The sequence below is a fragment of the Megalops cyprinoides genome, chromosome 9 (genome assembly GCF_013368585.1).
Source record: "Megalops cyprinoides isolate fMegCyp1 chromosome 9, fMegCyp1.pri, whole genome shotgun sequence".
NCBI classification, from domain to species: Eukaryota; Metazoa; Chordata; class Actinopteri; order Elopiformes; family Megalopidae; genus Megalops; species Megalops cyprinoides.
The window spans coordinates 21,470,734-21,489,067 of NC_050591.1; the positions used below are offsets into that span (position 1 = coordinate 21,470,734).

Here is an 18,334-nt window from a genome sequence, read left to right on the forward strand (position 1 = left end):
TTCATTTTCGAACCCCTGTTGCAAACGCAAATGCAGACGAGCGCGCACACACACACACTCACACACACACACACACACACACATGCACGCACACACACAACAGAATGATGGAGAAGGCTTAACCCTTCTGATTCACCACATCTGGGACTGGCTCCATGCTAGGAGGTTTGGGGCATACCCTTTTTACCAGTGCCATTACTAATACCTACTCTCTCCAACATTTTTGTTACCACTCATCCCTGGTGCTTAGAAATCAACTCCCGAACCCAGCCACCGCCCCCCCCCCAAACACAAAAAAGCAGGAATCCCCACAAAGGAAAAAAAAGCAGGAATCCCCACAAAGTCCTCAACACCACAGGGATACAGAACCACACATACAGTTTGCACAATATGTGTAAATCCACAAAAATGGAGCCAGTGACTAAGAAGACCAAAAGAAGACATCATGTATGCATACGTTTTTTAAAAAATGCAATTTGTATTAAAAGTCTTAAAACAGACAGACAGCTGTTAAAAGGCTGTTCTGAAATTAAAATTACAATTGGGTTAGAAATTCAATGGTACATCACATTCTGTTTAAAAAAAAAAAAAAAAAAAAAAAAAAAACTTTAGCTGGTCTGAGAAAAGACATGGTTTGTTTGAGTCAACCTTGGGGATTGCAGTACCTATGAATTTAAATTAAAATTCAGTCAGAATATGACCAAATATAAAAACGTACATTTCAAAGGCCAAACTGACATAAAACACAGAAAATGGGGAAACCGCCATTCCACTCACAATAGGCCTTTTGTTTAGATTTTTACCTCCATGAGATTAACCAGAGTGAAACAGTTAAGTACTCTGTGGATTGCCATATAATGAGATTCTTGTGGTGACTCGGATTGGCACTAAACAGAATGACTGATACTGGAAGGCACTAGACGTGGGGCGGTCTGCGTCCTCACGTCATGACAGTAAGGTCCTTGCGCAACTGAAGCAGTCTCATATTTTGACGTCACCACCAAAATGAAAAATACAAATACAACTTTACGTAATGTACTTTTCATGAAGGGAAAAAATACCACCTATTTTTCCAACCCCAATTCAATGCAGCAGTTATAAAATATAAATTTGATCTTATTTTCTTCTTCCCTCGAAGAAACGTTGGTGCACAAGTCTCAGTTTCGACATCCGCGTTGGGGTTTACTTCCAGTTGAGAGTGCAAGTTGAGACTGGAGTTTAAACTTCGCCACTTTTGTAGACATCAATGATATACATTGAGAGTACTGCAAAGATACTCCAATCACGCCGAATTCCTGAAGAGAGAGACATTTCTCCCAGGTTTCCTAGGAGGGACCCTCCCATAGCAGTGCTCACATTCCGTCTCAGGCCAACGGGAGACGCGAAGAACTCAACTCAGTCAAGAATCCCTGCAACACACTTCCAGAACAAAAACAAACCGATGAAATAAAACGTCTGTTTCCTCTTTTCAGTTAAATCAACACATAGCTAGGCACCGAGCAAAATGTTTCAAAAATGCAAGTGTCCGTTTAAGATTTGCATTTTATTTTCTAAATCCTACGACATTCAAGTATTCTGCCATGTAAACACTGGTTGTAAAATTATTTTTTTTTACGTTTTTGTCTTTTTTTCGTAAGATGAGTGTGCAAGACAGCAGGACACTTTCGTATAATGATGGACAGTCAATACCAGAACATGTATATATTTTGTTTGCTTGCAAGCTTGTTAGTCTCCAATCTTAGTTTTCTCTTTTGTTTTAAGTATATTAGAGTCACTCACCATTGCAAACTTTAAAAGAGAATTAAAACAAGTTTTAAAGAATAACACACGACGAGCAGCACTGGTCTTCCCCGTTTGGCGCTGAAGCATAGTTCATTTGTCTGACAATCTCTGCAAACAGTTCGTCGACCGAGCCTTTATTTTTGGCTGAAGTTTCCATAAACGGGCAATTCCACTCATCGGCCAGAGCCTTGCCTTCCCCGGAAGAGACCTCTCTCTCACCTTCCAAATCCACCTTGTTCCCTACTAAGATCATGGGTACCCGCTCGTACCTTTTTACTCGGATGATTTGATCCCTCATTGGTTTGATATCTTGGAAGCTCTGTTGGTTCACCAGACTGTAGACCAAAATAAAGCCCTGCCCGTTTTTGATATACAGATCTCTCATGGAGGCGAACTGCTCGGTGCCCGCGGTGTCCAAGATTTCCAACACCGAGGGCGACGAATCCACTTCGATCTCCTTTCTGTAGAAGTCTTCGATCGTAGGATCATATTTTTCTATAAAGGATCCCGTCACAAACTGAACAGTCAATGCTGATTTACCGACTCCGCCAGATCCCAGCACGACTACTTTGTATTCTCTCATGGCTCCTGGAACAGTCCCTCTCCCGCTGCCGTCTTCTCGAATGCGCTTTCCACCCGCTGGCCGCCCCTATGTTTTCAAACCACAAGCAGCTCTTCTCTGGGTGCCGTTTTCGTCCCCGTTTGTTGGATCTGGGGGGTGATCTCGCAGGATCTGTGTTTTGGGTGAGAGTGGGATTGATTTTGACCGTGCCCCCGCATTAGATATGTAACATGTTGAGCCCCAGCAGATCCTTGTGCAATGCCTCTGTGCAAGAAATGATCAATGCGCTCTCACACGCTCTTCCTGCCCACACTCACAGCGCGCAGCGTCTTCACGTCAGCAGCAAAGACTTAGTTCCGTTTTCTTAAAGGCGCAGCCACTAAATTCTGGAATATTTTTACACTTTTCAAGCTCATATATTCGGGCTCAAAGGTAGGAGCCACGCCTTGCTGCAAGCTTACTCTTTTCCTATGAGTCACAGTTTGTCACTCGCCAAGCACACTTATCGCTGCTGTATTATCGCGACTGTTGGCTAGTTAGTTATGAGTGTGTTAAGACCAATATCTTTCCTTATTCACTTTTAGTATTCAAATAGGAAGCAAAGAGAATATTCTTCATGATTGTTTTGTGTTATTTACCTCGGCTTTGTTGACACCAGCATGTATACTGTTGTCAGTAATTTTGTTTGGCTGATTCTAATATTTAACTGGCAAAGAAAACGACAGAAGAGAAAAGGTTCATTGTTATTTTTAATTTGTTGATTGATTTTAACTTTACTTAATGAACTTTTCCCGATAACCTGAACTGGCTCCCTGAACAGAAATAAAAATCAGAACGCCATAAGTGAGCTTGAGTTTAGAAGTGGAGGCTCAGCTGGGCTGGGTCTAATTGAACACTTAGGTGACTCAGGAACTGCTCAGACACATCCTGCTGTCTCAGGCTGGCAGGTAGCTGTCATGAGGGCATCTGCCATCATCATCATCATCATCATCATCATCACCACAGATGTGGCTTCTGCATCCCCTTACATGTCTTAACTCAAAATTGAAACACTTTTTAAAATTTAGACCATGGAAATGATGACAAAAATAGCCAAACAGGATAATAATTCTCTCAATGTCAGCCAGGTGTTTGAACATATTACATTGATATATTTAAGCCTATTTGTCTGTTAAAGACTAACTATGAACAAGGATTGTAGACAACACAGTCCAAGTGTGCTTATATCCCTTAGCAAATCATTTAGGTGTCATACACTTAAACTATGGTACATGATAAATGAAATGAGTCATCTTTGATTCAACAGCAATAAACCATGAATAGCTCACAGAAGCTATTGCAGGTAAGGACATGTAGATGTTTCCTGTATGACACATAGCCTAACATGACATGGCTAGCCGGAGACAGTAAGAGGCAGGAGCCGTATGTACCGATTGCACTGTATTCAGGTGTAGTCTATTATATAATATGACTTTGCTTGAGGTGTGTTTGAACTGGGGACCTCTGGCAGGTGTTTATCTTTGACATCTTGGAGACTAGAGATGACAATGATTTGGATGATTAGGGAGTTTCCTGTAAAATATTCTGACAGCACTTGAGTGTCACTTGGTAAAATGTGAAATTTTGGGAAGTACTACCTCTCTCTTCCAGTTGATTTGACTAAGCAGTAATTATCTAGTTCAAGCATCATCAAACATGACTCAGCATTCACGCGAATGTTCAGGAAAGATTTTTGATAAATGATAATACAGTGATGACTGAGATCATGCCACGGTGGGAAAACAGGAAATGCCACACAAAAACATCTCCACCCAAACAACAACAAACAACTAATCTTATTCATTCCTACAGACAAGTTATTACTAAAGTGACAGAAAGACAAAATAAATATGACAACAAAAAGTTTGGTTCAGTTCAGAGGACACACCTGAACTTTGATATTTGGGAAGGCAACTGTAACCTTTAGCAAGGTGGGTTGTACACTTTATCAGTATACTTCCTCTATGTCCTCTCAGTATTGAAATGTTGGCACTGGGTAAATCACTGAAGTAAACTGGAAAATGAAAAAAAATATATATTGACATTGCAAGGTGATTGGGATGTCTTGGGAATGGTCATTATTTAATGTCAATGCTATTCACATGCATTCATCAACCTTTGAACAATAACTGCTCAACATCTGATATTCATATTGTGAAGTTTACTCTCTGTAAAAAATGCCAGAGGGAGAATTTTAACTGTGGCTCTATGAACATGGCAGTATGTTTAATTTTCACATTTATGCATTTATGCGCTCTCTTTCTTGTTCTTTGCTATTGTCACTGAATGATCAATGAATTGTGTTGGAACAGGGTGATTCAAATGTGGCATTTTTTTTCTAGCAGAAAATTAATTCTATTATTGGTTCAAATGTAGCCCTGAATTATTACACTTCTTCAGTTCTTTACAGTCATATCCTGAGTGGAAAGGTCAAAATTAACATTCTAAGGAGCAATTAAGACTGTTCTGTAAAAATATGTTAACCTTGAGAGTATCTTGAGACACATAACAAATTGTCACTAGAATTCCTTTTTAAGTTTCCTAAAATAAAGCCAATAGGTATTTGAAAATTAATCACAGCAACTGTACACAGTTAGGTGCACAAAACACACATTGAGTCACTTACAAGGCAGATTTTTAAATGACTGATTTGTCAGACCCAACTCTGTCCTTGTTAGAAGTATGACAGAACCATCCAAAATGTTTGTCTTTTGGTCTGTTACCTCTGAAGTAAGTGACTAACTCACTCGCACTTTGAAATCAATAGGTTTGCAGTATTGTTCCTTTAATACCCATTGTGTATTTCCTCAACAGGGAAGTGAGTGAGCAGACACATTTCAGTTAATGACTTTTTAATCTTGGAAATCAAGCTCTGACTTCCTCTGCAAGAGCTGGTCTGTTTTGGTAAGTCAAAAAGGTTATCAACTAATGGATCTCTGTGTTAAAAAGGGAGCCGTGTAATAGCAGGGGAATGAGTTACCTGGTTATATCTATGTGTCATATTCATAGTACTTTGACAGTGTCATGAAAGCCCCACAGCAGGTAAAGGCAGAGAGCAATTACTCTTGGAGTAAGTATTCCCTCATCCACAGGTATCAGCCCCTACAGAGATAAGCCGCACCTTCAATAAGCTTGCAGTTTAGCTGGAGCCAAGTTAAGGAACGGTTGTCTTTTGTCCTGGCTGATGACCCCCCATTGACATGGTTGGTCTGAGCTCATTAGATTGCACTTGTGGATTGGCCTGTCTGAGGACCATGCAGAGGGACCAGACTGAGGGTTTTTATACCTTTGGGGAGCACAGCAGGCCCACCCCAGACTTACCTTTGGATCCTGTAGGAGTTTTCACAGTGGAGGAATGGGACCCACAATAGAGCTCTTCTCTCTTAAAATGCTATATGTCATGTGACCATGTTTGAAGCAGATTTTGAAATTCGATTGCACAGTTTGCACTGACCAACAGGTAATTGTAAGATTTGTTACTCTCACGTGGTGTTGTTTGCCATTACACACACACACACACACACACACTTAATTCATTGAACATGAGAGCAGGAGCAGTGACATGTTTTTTTCATACCAGTTCCTCAAACAAAATGAATGACTGTTCCTACACATTGGCATGTCTGCACATGCCATGGCTAGAAACACATCATGACAAGAACAGCGTATGCCTAGAAACATGTATAAAAAGATATGCTTTTTATTAATATACAGGATAGCGTGTAAGTAGACCTTATCTATGTCCATTAATTTAGCATCATCCAATCAAATTGGAGCATGCTTGTGTGTCTGTGTCTGACAGCATCTTGTACAGGACTACCAGTCTCACATATTCCTCTTCAATGATCAGTGCCTTGGATGACTGTTGTTGTTCAATAACAATGATATAGAATTTTTAGCCACAGTATTGATTGTTTGAACACATAGACACAGATGATGTGAGATCCTCTATGCTACAGCAGACTGGGGATAATAAGTGTTGTAGGGACATTGCCCTTGGCTCTAGTCCACTCCAAATGGTAGAGTTAGTCATGTTTGATAAATTAATCATCTTCTGTTTAACTGCAGTGGCAGAATGGATTTCCTTTCTCAGACATAATGAATTGCCAGGCCCTGATAGATTAATTTGTAGGATGGAACAGATAGCTGAATTGTCAGGAAACGCATTTTAAATATGCTGGATCAAGAGATTTGTGTTAAGCAACCATACTTTTCTTCATTTTACTCTGACATTTACAGGAAAGGTTGCAAAACCCTTTCTAGGTGCCAATTTTAACCCTCAGTTTTCAAAAGTTGTGAAACACAAAATGATGGCATCTCCAGGAAGGTCTGTTTTCTCAATCCGTGTATTTGCTTTTTAGTCATGTTCTTAGATGATATGAATCTAAATGATTCATTCTTCACCCACCAACACATTACAGTCATTTATCTGGATGTCAGAATTTCTAGAACATGGAAACTTACCCGGCTTTTATTTTCATATACGTCAATCCATTGCACTCCAACGTGGTGGTTCTCCTGTTTATCACTAGAAGGCACTGTTATACCTATGGAACTTCGTAATGGAATCTGACATTTTTATAACTTCTTCTGTAGTGGTAAAACAGTCACTGACACTAATACCACATGGTATCCCTGCTGAGAGAACCACTGCTTTTTTGTGTTGATTGAAAAGAGGAGGAGGAGTTGTATATTATCTATGGAGAAAATGAGAACTGATGATTCTGTAATTAAACTGTCAAGGCATTTACAGAATTCTACAAAAGACCTCCTTTGTCCCATTCCCAAGGGACAGTCACATGGTTAATGCAAGGTAGGGTGTTTTCCTAAATGCCATTTTCAAATCTGTTGAAAAGGATATGCATTGTAAAATCCAACAGGTTTTTCAATTATGAAAATGAATAGATGACCTTGATGAGTTAATGCCTTTTTTTAAAAGATGCAGAAAAGTGAGCCCCCGCTCTCTATAAATTTTGTATGCATGTACGCCATTTCTAAATGTAACAAGCCCCCTTTTTGATTAAACAATGATAAGAACATACAAATACATAAACCTGCTCATTCATTAAAATATGAATGTAGTGCATGAGGTTGGACAATGAGGCCCTCTCGTGGTGGCTTATGCTTACGCTAAAGCGTAATATAAATACCTTTATTTATGGTTTAATATTAGTTCAGTTATGGGTTTTAGATATTTGTGTGTAATTTAAAATCCATATAAAATGATTTGTAATTTTATTACTTTTGCGAGCATATGCTGTATTTGTGGGTGACACGGCTGTTTGAGAACTCATTAATAAATTACACTCCTTTTAATTGGTGCCGTGATGTTTTCTACGTTTTAAATACGAATGCTTGAAAATGAAAGTAAAATCAGAAAAAAAAATATATTATGCAAATATTTTACGCTCGAGGTGAATAATTTAGCATCTCGTACATTACTTTCATAATCATGTTCTCATTTACCACCATAGGGGGGCAGCATAGTGAAAGAAAACAATTTTGCAAACTGCAGAAGCAGGCACACGCACCTCAGTTGCGGACACGCGAAAAAGTTTAATATTCTTAGAGTGCCGAAAGGGGGTGTTAAAGAGACAGAGGAGTGCTATAGATTGTAGGTGATATGTGACGTGAACGGTCAAAAGTAAGCAATTTAGCAGCGCGCTGCTCGGGATTCTCTCTCTTTCGGCGTGTCCTTTCTCGCATAAAAGAGGAAAACGGCATCACTCTCAGAACGCTGTGCTGGTCGGCGATGTCAGACATTCATCTTCCACCACGTCCTGAGACGAGTGACTCTAGCTGCTTTTTTCACAGCTCTTGCGCGGAAGAGAGATAATGTATGGAGGTGTAATGAACCGAGCACGCACGCACGCACACACACACACACACATACACAAGCGCGCATACACTTAAGATAGCGTCAAGGTTTCTAAGTCATAGGAGTGTTGGAGCTTGGGGAATGAATTAGTAGCAGATGTACAAATGAAGGAAAGAAACAGAAATATAAGCAGAAGGCTTAAAGTTTACATCTCTGGAGGTGCCTCTGCTGCTGTGTCCCTTCCAGTTTAACATAACATGGCTTGTTTCAGTAGTTATTCATTACATTACATGCATTTAGCAGGCACTCTTATCCAGAACGACTTCCAGCACAATAGCACATAAGTGAGTCCATTCAAGTTAAATGGATGATTAAAATATCAAAGTTGCCACCTAGTACTCTTCTGTTGAGAGAGGAAAAGATGCAACATGGGTTTTAATCAAGAAAGAGGTGTATTCCGTTTTACAGCATATTTTTAAAGCATGTCTGGTAAATTTTCCCAATCACAATGTGGATGTATGGAAATATGTTATGCAATGCAAAGTTTTTCTGGTAACAGTCTCCGGACCCTGGCAATCCTCACTCAAGGACAAAGAATTAAACATAGGTCAAACCCCTCTAAGAGTAACCAATGGCGCTTTGTCGTTGTCTTGGGCCCATGAAGGAAATAGCAGAGGGGGAAAACACCAAGTGAAAGTGTGTGCAGCAGGGGTACAAGACCCCTGAAGATTCAACACAAAGTATCAGTGTTGTCACATCAGCCGAGAGGCCAGGGAGTGGATCGGCTTTAACAGTTCCACACACAGCCTCCCGATTGTCCCATCTGTTAAACCACTGAAAGCCGGATGCAGCCGAGAGAGAGAGAGAGAAAGAAAGAGAGACCCTCTTTCACGAATTGGACAATAAACCCCTTTTGTCGTTTGACATTTCATCATCATTAATACATGCAGGAGGCCCTTGCAATGTGCTTGGACAAGTGTGAGGAACGGTTTCTGAAAAGACAGAAACTGAATGAGAGAGATTGTGCATTTCTCTCATTGGGAGCACCTGCCCACAGCCTGGGCCTGACCACTGTACTCCAGGGAGTAGCAGCATTGGCTAAATCCATGTTCAGAGCAGTGCAGCCTCACCCTGGGCCCAGGGACACACTGTGTATGCTACTCTCAGTTAATTATGTTTGAGCTCAACCGAATACTGTTCTTCCATTTGATATCTCTACACGTAATTAATGTATCAGTTGTTTGCGAATAAAATTTGCAGTTGGAGGAAACTAATTTCCAGAAGCTCATATCTGTAACAAAGACCTTCATCAGATGCTGAAATAATGTCAAGTCCACATTAGTATTCATTACAGTTCAATCAAACCTAAGTAATTAACAGCTCAGCAGAAAGTGAAATCAGTATACAGCATGTGCCCCCAGGACCAGGGTAAGGAGACACTGAATAAGAGAATGAATACTTAACATGTCAGAGGCACTGGTGACCTACAGTAAAGTAGGGGAGACAGAGAACTTGCATTTAATTTTTTTTCCCGAACCTGTTTTTGGTTGTTTTGCATTTTGGGCAAGAAGAGAGGCATAATAATCACCATAAACAATGCATCTAATCTTAGACATATCAAAATACATGTTGGGGTGTGTGTGTGTGTGTGTGTGTGTGATCACAGGTATTTAAATGCATTAACCTGGGGGAAAAACAATGCCAGGGAAGGTGAAATCGACACAGTAATGCACTGACCACTGACAGTGACATGATGGTGCATGATGCAAAGAGCATCATCACATTTCAAATTTTCAAAACCTCCTTTGAGGAATATAATCAGACATTTGTACAGTACCACATTAAGGGTAGAGAAGAGTCTGTCATGCATCTCAGCTACTAGCAGGTTGAAAAGTCCCCAGGTATCCAGTCGTTCCTTCTGTCCCATACAGAGCAGTGGGCTGTTTAATCCCACAGCCTTGTAGGTTTGCAACTGGAATGAGAACCATCTCAACTTGGTCTGATTCCAGGTCTCAAGAGCCATTTCCAGGAGTCAGAGCAGTGCACATGTGGCTGTAGGGATGGGATAGGTTGTATGGCCAAGTCTGAGTGTGCTGCAGAATCAAAGCTGCTGCGGTGGGCAGAGTCCTTGAGTTGAGAGCTATGATCGCCACTTTCTTCTGCTCCACACACACAGGAAAATGGAGGGCCATGTTTATGACTAGTAACAGCAAATGGCTGGATTGCCTTGAGAATGTGCAATGTGAGAATGTTCAAACAAACACACTGAGCTTCAGGACGGCTGTGCACATGTAGCCAGAGCGTGCAGTTATCGGGGGAACAACATGCATTGCTTCATGTCATTTAATACAAAGAAGTGTTTCAAGTAACATCTGCAACACATGGATGTGGTGCGGTGGTCAGTGCTGTGCATTTTAATCCTGATGTGCTCTGGCTTTGAGTTTTGGGCAGTACAGAACTCATCCAAAATTTTTACAGTTAACAAATTCTGTTTCTGGAAAATTTTAGAATGACTATCATGTACCATATGCTACTGCTACAGCAACTAACAAATAATAATATTAATAATTATCTTTGTTTAAACAGCAGTTCTCATACATAGTACTTGAAATGCTTTTCAAATGAGAGAATATAAAGTAAAAAATAGAGGAATCAATTAAACCTATTACACAACAATAAAAGTGCGTACTGAACACTGGACTAATAATAGATAAACACATGGATAAAATAAATCAGCACGACAGTAAGATTTTCTCCAGCAAAGCATTCCATAGAACTGGAATACCACCTAGGTATGTCACCTAAGAGAGGGAAGTCTCTTAAAAGTAAAATATGGAAAACACAAGCATTTACCATAAAACAATACCAGCACGTAAAGCCAAAGCGCAATAACACACTTTCACCTTGTCTTCTTGAGGGCAGCCTACTCTTGGCTCTGGAATGTCTGGGGAACCTAAGTGGCAGGTTTGCCACCACAAATCTGTACAACAGTGGAAAATGTGAAGCTGGTTATTAATCATGCTGTAGGGATCTATGTGTCAACAATTTGCACCTCAGACATTCTTACCCTGTGTTGTTAAGCTGACCCAACCTGTCACAAATAGAGTGGGACCTTCAAGTTTTCCCCACCTGTGAGGTCATCTCTCAGAAAAGATGACTTTGGGGTAATTGGCCTCTGGTCTCCTCTACCTTCTCTCAGACAGCCCTGAGAATGGGTGCAGTGTTTTTCATTAGAGACTACAGCAGGAGTACACATCAGACATGGCTTCTCCGTACACTCACTCCCAGTACAGGAGAGTGCAGCAGTATGGAGTATGAGGTGAAAAATCACTTTGATGAATAGGTTGCACATGTAATAAGGATTTAAAAAGCAAAAATTAAGATGTACAACTATAGTAACGCCCCACACAAAACAGTAGAAATGATGAACTTTTACATCAGTGGGAACTTTAGAATCTGCAGGCTTTGATTCATGGATTAATATCATTATTACATTTCTTTGTTACCAGATGCCTCCATCCAGGGGAACTCTCAATTTACACATTACTCATATACAAGGCTGCAGATTTACCTAAGTAATTCCAGCTAAGTACCTTACTAAAAGGGCCAACCAGGCTCATCTACCCCTCCATTCTGCAGTCTCAGTACCGTAATCTCTTTATGTTGTTCATTTATTAGTACTGTCGAAAAGAACCTGTCCCAGGTGGAGAGACAGTTTCCTTTCAGACCTCACGTCTATGAGATGAAACATTTGCTTGTACACCCATCATTACCGTACATTTCAAAACATCTTCCATTTATGATATCATTATTTGTGTAGTTTGTATCCAGGGCTACTGCCTTTGCTTACATTCGCACACATTGCATCTGCAGACAGATGGATGATGTCTTTGTCCCACTGCAGCTTAGGTTAAGCGCTCCACTCTAAGGCTGTAGCAGGGTGTAGAAACAGTGCAGGTTGTGTAACGGAGCCTCTGCACTGCCACACATAGTTGGGGTAAAGGTGAATGTGGGGCTTCTGCATTCCCTGACGTGCTATGGAATTGAACCTGCTCAGTGTTATCTCTCCCCTGACACACCCGCGTACTCAGAGACGCAGGTACCGCTCTCTGTCACAGCTGGCAGGTGTGCAGTGACAGAGCCTCACCCTGCCTGCCCACTCGGTATTTAGACCAAAGTGAGGGGTCAGGGGTGTGCACTTGGTACTTGTGTATGAATCACATCAGGTGAGTTATTCATACCCTTCTCGGGGGGTGGGATGGGGGGTGGAAGGGGGTAGGTTAAAGAAAGGCAGAGAGGGGGGTGAAGGGGGGGAGAGAATGGAGGACATAGAGAAGGGTCAGGGAGAAAGACATCGAGGGCATGACTTGATTACATCAATTACAACAGGAATTTTTACATTTCCAAGTTTACTTCCCCCTTTAAAACAATAAAAAACAGACAGGGATCAAAACCTTAACAAAAAAAATATTTACAAATATCAGAAGTAAATCCCCTCCCTCATCTAGTTTACAAAAGTATTCATTTTCCAAATCACTTTTGAAAGAGAAGATCATCTACCAATACAGAGAGAAGAAGAAGAAACAGAAAGGGGTGGACAGAGACAGAGAGGGAAAGAGAAAGAATAAAAAAAAGCTGTTAATTCACATATTTGTGCCACCCTGTTCTTGCAGAATCCATTGTCTCAACCCTCCCTAAAGGGAAATAAATGCGAGCTGGAAACATTGTTTGCTGAAATCTGTTTAAAAGATAAATAAATGAAAAGCTATAACTCACATAAACTTGTGAATGATTGAGGCCATTTCCTGCATGGCACTTGGTTGTGGCTTTGCTCTGCACTTAAAACATTGATTTGTGTGATATATAACTAACTGTATACCTGTAGATGCCTGTTTAGAGTACAAATAATTTGTGTGTTTGTGTAGGGTACAATGTGGCCATACAAAGAACCAGCCCTTGCTGGAGCTTGGCTGAGCAGAAGAGGGCTGGATTACACCCAGATATATTGCACTGTATAAGGGAGACAAGTATGCTTCAACCCCCCTCACTGAGGGCAAAGGAGGGCTAATATTAGCTGGGAATTCAGGCCACCAGTATAAACTTCCACAGCTAACTTCAGTGGGACACTGCAAGAGATCATTCCCTTAGATCAGCTGCACACAGAACCAACCCACTGTGCCAGTTAGAGCTTCAGAACTGACCCAATCAGCCCACCTATGCTTAAAATCCTCCTGTTGAGCCAGCCATCCACAGAACCAACCACAGAGCATAAGACCATCCTTTGGACTGACTCCCCACTGAATCATCCTTTTGGCTTCACAATACACAGAACCAACAAATCAGTTCGGTTACCCCAAAGAACCAACTAACTACGCCTGGCGAATGCAGAATTGATCCAAGGCTGTCCATTGCTTGATTGATTTACTGCACCAGGTGCCTGACTAATAAATAATGAAGAGGACCCATTTTACCAGTAGTCCCACTGCTTAATGGACCTTCACAAACAGGAACAAACACTGAGGGTCTTCCTCAGGCAGCTGCAATTATCAATGGTATGGCAGGTGTGGTAAAGACATATAATGACTACCTAATACTACTACTGCCATAACAGTACTTACTACTAGGAGCAGGACAAAAACTAATTATACTACTACTATTGCTACTGCTACTACCACCTCAACTATCACCAGCACTGCTACAACTGTAACTAATAATTACCTGTTAATTTGTGCAGCCCCCTACTTTCATGGTTGTGGCACACCTGACTTCAGGCACAAGTCAGTTTATGTTGTTCTGTGTCTTAAATCTGAGAAATGAAATAGACTCACTACAGCACTATGTCATTCAGTCCTTTGTAAATAATAACTTTCGAAAGGTGTTTTTCTTCTCCTTTGCCAGTGTTGAGCACCTCATGTTTTTCTGCTTCTTGTTTTGACCGGACCACATCTGGCCCACTTGACCATGATGATAAACCAGTGATGGTCCACTTCCTTCTCCACTCTAGGGGATGCAGCACAGGGTACTGACTTGGTTTTCCCCCTCAGTATTTGACGCTGAGATTGAAAACCCCCTCAATCTCAATCCCAAGGCCCTGGACCATGAAGAATTTGTTCTGCTGATACTACACCTGGCGCACCAGCTACTGTCTGACACCATTTCACATTTACACAATTTGAGATGAACACCTTATTCTGTCCTATACTATTCACTGCAAAAAACTTCATTATTAGGATATGAACCAATGCAAGGGGAAATATAAATAATGAAATAATTATGCACATAAATGCTGCACAATAAGGTCACTCTGTCATTTTCTGACATTTACACCATGAGTCAAATCTTAGTGCTCCAAATTCCTGGAATCAAAGACACAAATTAGATGTTATTTCAAATGGAAAAATGTTCCATAAAATTGTGTTATATGCTAGCCCACCCCCTCCAAGGTCTGTAGTTACGGGACCCCCCCAGAATTTAAACTGCAAATGCAGAATCCTAGGATTGAAGGGTTCCATCCAAATTAGCAAGTTAGTTTTTTGGCTATATGGCTGCAATATCTATTAAAATAATAACACATCACAGCAAATATGCTGGGGGGTAGCTGAGACGCTTCAGTATTTGTTTGCAGTATTTCTTCCAAATGCAACAAGAGAAGATTTTAAACAGAACAAAGCACGTACTTCCTCCTTGGCAAACCAATCCTTCAGATGAGCAGTACAAGTTTCACAGTACAGCAAGGGGTGTGTCACTGACCTTTGAATGGGGCACATGCTTACCTGTGACTGCTTCATTACTTTGTCTTTCTCCCTCCTTCTCTCATTCCCCTTCCCATTTCTATTTCTTGTTCTCTCTCTCTCTCAATTCTGTCCATCCCAATGAGGCTTCATCACAATCTCCAACTGCTCCTCATCTCAAGTCTCTATAATGATCAGCCGCTACCTATTGTCAAAATTTGGTGCCTTTGTAATTCAAGGGATAACATGAGTAGGGATCATGGCATGTTTCTGTAACTGCAGGTCATACACAGGCTTTCAAATTGACTCACAGTGTGTGGGCGTCTCTGCAGGTTTAGACTACTGTGTCGTCTCACTCTGCCCCTGCCCCTTTCCCAACACCTCTACTACCTCACCCTGTTCCGCCATTTGCCCGAAGCTCCCCACTGTCTTGCATGTGTGCTCCACATTCCCCTCCATTCTGTGACACTTCATCTCCTCCACCTTGTGTATAATGTTTGAGATTTCCCTCCCCCTCCTTAAGACTTCTACACTAGCCTCCCAGCTGCTCATTATTCCCAGCATGCACCTTACTCCAGACAGCACACAGAGTGTGTGGACACCCAAAGCTAAAGGCCCACTTCCAACTTCCAGCTTTATAACTTTAAAACCAGGATGCTAGCCAAGGTTTAAAACACTTTCAAGGTTGAGGGAAAAGTTTTTACAAACTGTCTGCTGCTGGCTGGCTGTTTTGCTGGGGTAGGCATTGAGCCATGTGGGAACAACCTTGGGCATGTCAGTTTCATTCTCTGACTCAGTCTGGCATCTCCGCTGGGGAATGAAACCTCACTATGGCAGTCTGCAGTGATGAATGACACACCAGAGCTACAGCTCAGTAGCAATCTGTAAAATGGTCACACCGTGTCGGGCAAATAATGAGGCTGTCACCCTAAATATTGAGGAAAATTCACTGTAATTTGGTGTAGGGGCTTGAGGATGCTTGTAGGAGGGAAGTAGCATTAACAGGTATTGGTGGAGGACCCAAGATACACAGGCTATCATGCTGACTCATATGATTTACTATACAAGCTGAAGTCAACTGCATTGATATTTTACTGCTCTCAACAGTGGAAAGAAATTGAGCTAAAAGGAACCCATATAATACCTTCTTGTAGTACAACAAAAACAGACAAAGAGCTCAGTTCTCGCTCTATTTAACATAAAAGGTGGGTCCTTAATCCTCTATGTAGACAATGGGTGAGGGGTTAACATAGTTGTGATCAAATTGTAAACTACCTTTAGCAATTTTCCCCTCTATAAAGTGAACATTGTTCACATATGCCACAGAGAAAGACAAAAGCTGAAAGACAAGAAACCAATTCAAAGACACCAAACCAAAGTTCCCTTCAACGCAAACATACTTATATGAGCATTACCTGAGCCAATGGTGCTCCTCAGATGAGCATAGACACCAATAGTATTGGTTATGCAACACATATGGGTTTTGGGCACAGCCAGCAACAAAAACACCTGGATTCTGTGACAATATCTGCGCAGTCCAACTCTCCTCTGTGTAGATAGATTGAGGCGGCAATAATTGCAGCAGAGATGCAGCGATCTTTGCATATCACAGTGACAGGGAGGTCTCCTCGTGGCACTGCCAAGCTACGTGGCATTAACTGCATACATAAATAGGTTCTTAAAATGTACGGCGTGCATGCCCGGCCAGCCCGACAGGAGAAAGATGATGGCTAGTTATGCCCATGATGTCCTTCAGAAAGCAGGGTGTGACATGTTATGCTACACATTAGGTGGCCGCCTCATTAATCACTAGGGACAAGCAATCACAGTCTGCATTCCCCTGAATCCAGCCTTAGGGGATTAATAACATCAGGCAGCAGAGCAGGACTGCTTAATAGAAACTAAACAAGCAGGAAGGGTTGGGAGGGATATGAAGGCAGAGATAAAGTGAGGAAGGGAAGAAATCGGAGGGACGAATGAAGTGTAGGTACTTTTTGCCTTTAGCAACTGATCTTGAACCAGAATACAAATTCTGCACCAAATAGTAAAACTGGAGGAACCTGAGATGATCTTAGAGCTGGGGCAGGGGGGTGTGGGAACAAAAACATACATAAGTCTATCATATGAGAGAGGGGACAGCTACACCTATTCCCTGCCAAAGTGATCTTGGTGTGCAAGTGTGTGTGTGTGTGTGTGTGTGTGTGTGTGTGTGTGTGTGTGTGTGTGTGTGTGCCTCGAGACACATCTAGAACACTTCAGAGGGAGACAGGAGCAGTCAACTAGCAGACCTCACCTCCGATCTTGCTCAGAAAATGAAGGTGGGATGGGTCTCCTGGCAGGAGCTATCTATCTGGCTAGCTAGATTGTGAGAGACAAAAAATATGAAAGACTTTATGAGTATGTACATAAAGTACATGTGTATGCTGTGTGTGTGTGTGTGTGCCTGTGCACATTTACGAGTGACAGGACACTCAGCGATAAAGAATGTAGCACTACCGAGTTATGGTGCCAAACCTCTTGCAAATAACCACACCACCACCTTCTGTAGTATCTAGGTGAAAGGAAATTACTGTGTCAAGACAAACATTTGTGAGAAGGAGAGATAGAGACAGAGGGAGAGAGAGAGAGAGAGAGAGAGAGAGAGAGACAGAGAGAAACAGATATGCAGAGACAAACCTGCCCTTTTTTTACTGTTGCAACAACACCAGACTTGCTGGCAAAGGTGTTGTCACAACAGTGGAAAAAGGCACCATGGTATCAAAAGATGGCATGAACAAATTTCCCAATAATACTGAGTTTTCTTATGAAGTGTTCGTTTTTTTTTTCTTCTTTCAAGCAGTATAGTTGTGCAATAGCGATGGCAACAAATGTCTATCTAGCTACATTCTCACAGAAAGTATGCACCAGACATGCACGTACAGACAACAAATATAGGTCACATGCAGAGGCTGTTTGAAATACCTTATATATGGGAGTGTGCGGATGAGTCACAAAGTGATTATGCATGTGTAAGTCACTGCGAGTCCACGAAGGCACATGTGCATGGGTGTATAAGTGCATATGAGTGTTCGTGCGCATGCACATTAGCTGCAGGGGAGCAGATTTATCTACATGCTTGCATATGGAACGCACTTTCTGTCTAATGCACATTTAAGAGACTCGGATGTGCTGGTGAATTATTAACAAGCTTCAGGAATCGGGAGATAAAGAGTGGGCATACAAATGGCCCAGGTGACATACCTGAGCAACACACACATTTACATTTATTCATTTGGCAGACGCTTTTATCCAAAGCGACTTACATAGGTTACAGTTGTTTTACAATGTTATCCATTTATACAGCTGGATATTTTTACTGAGGCAACTGTGGGTTAAGTACCTTGCCCAAGGGTACAGCAGCAG

The 18,334-nt window shown here is 41.5% G+C and overlaps 1 protein-coding gene across 1 annotated transcript; it reads right to left on the reverse strand.

Moving 5' to 3' along the window:
- Window positions 1–617: 617 nt before the first annotated feature.
- LOC118783398 (ras-related protein Rap-2b) lies at window positions 618–2,712 on the reverse strand. Its single transcript, XM_036537257.1, has 2 exons — window positions 1,780–2,712; window positions 618–1,419 (listed from the first exon to the last, which is right to left on the reverse strand). Exon 1 carries the CDS (start codon window positions 2,363–2,365, stop codon window positions 1,814–1,816), a length of 552 nt encoding a protein of 183 aa, XP_036393150.1. The 5' UTR covers window positions 2,366–2,712; the 3' UTR covers window positions 618–1,419; window positions 1,780–1,813.
- Between the last annotated feature and the right edge of the window lie 15,622 nt (window positions 2,713–18,334).

Excerpts from the sequence above, each read along its gene's own strand:
- LOC118783398 (XM_036537257.1), bottom strand. The coding sequence starts at position 2,365 with ATGAGAGAATACAAAGTAGTCGTGCTGGGATCTGGCGGAGTCGGTAAA.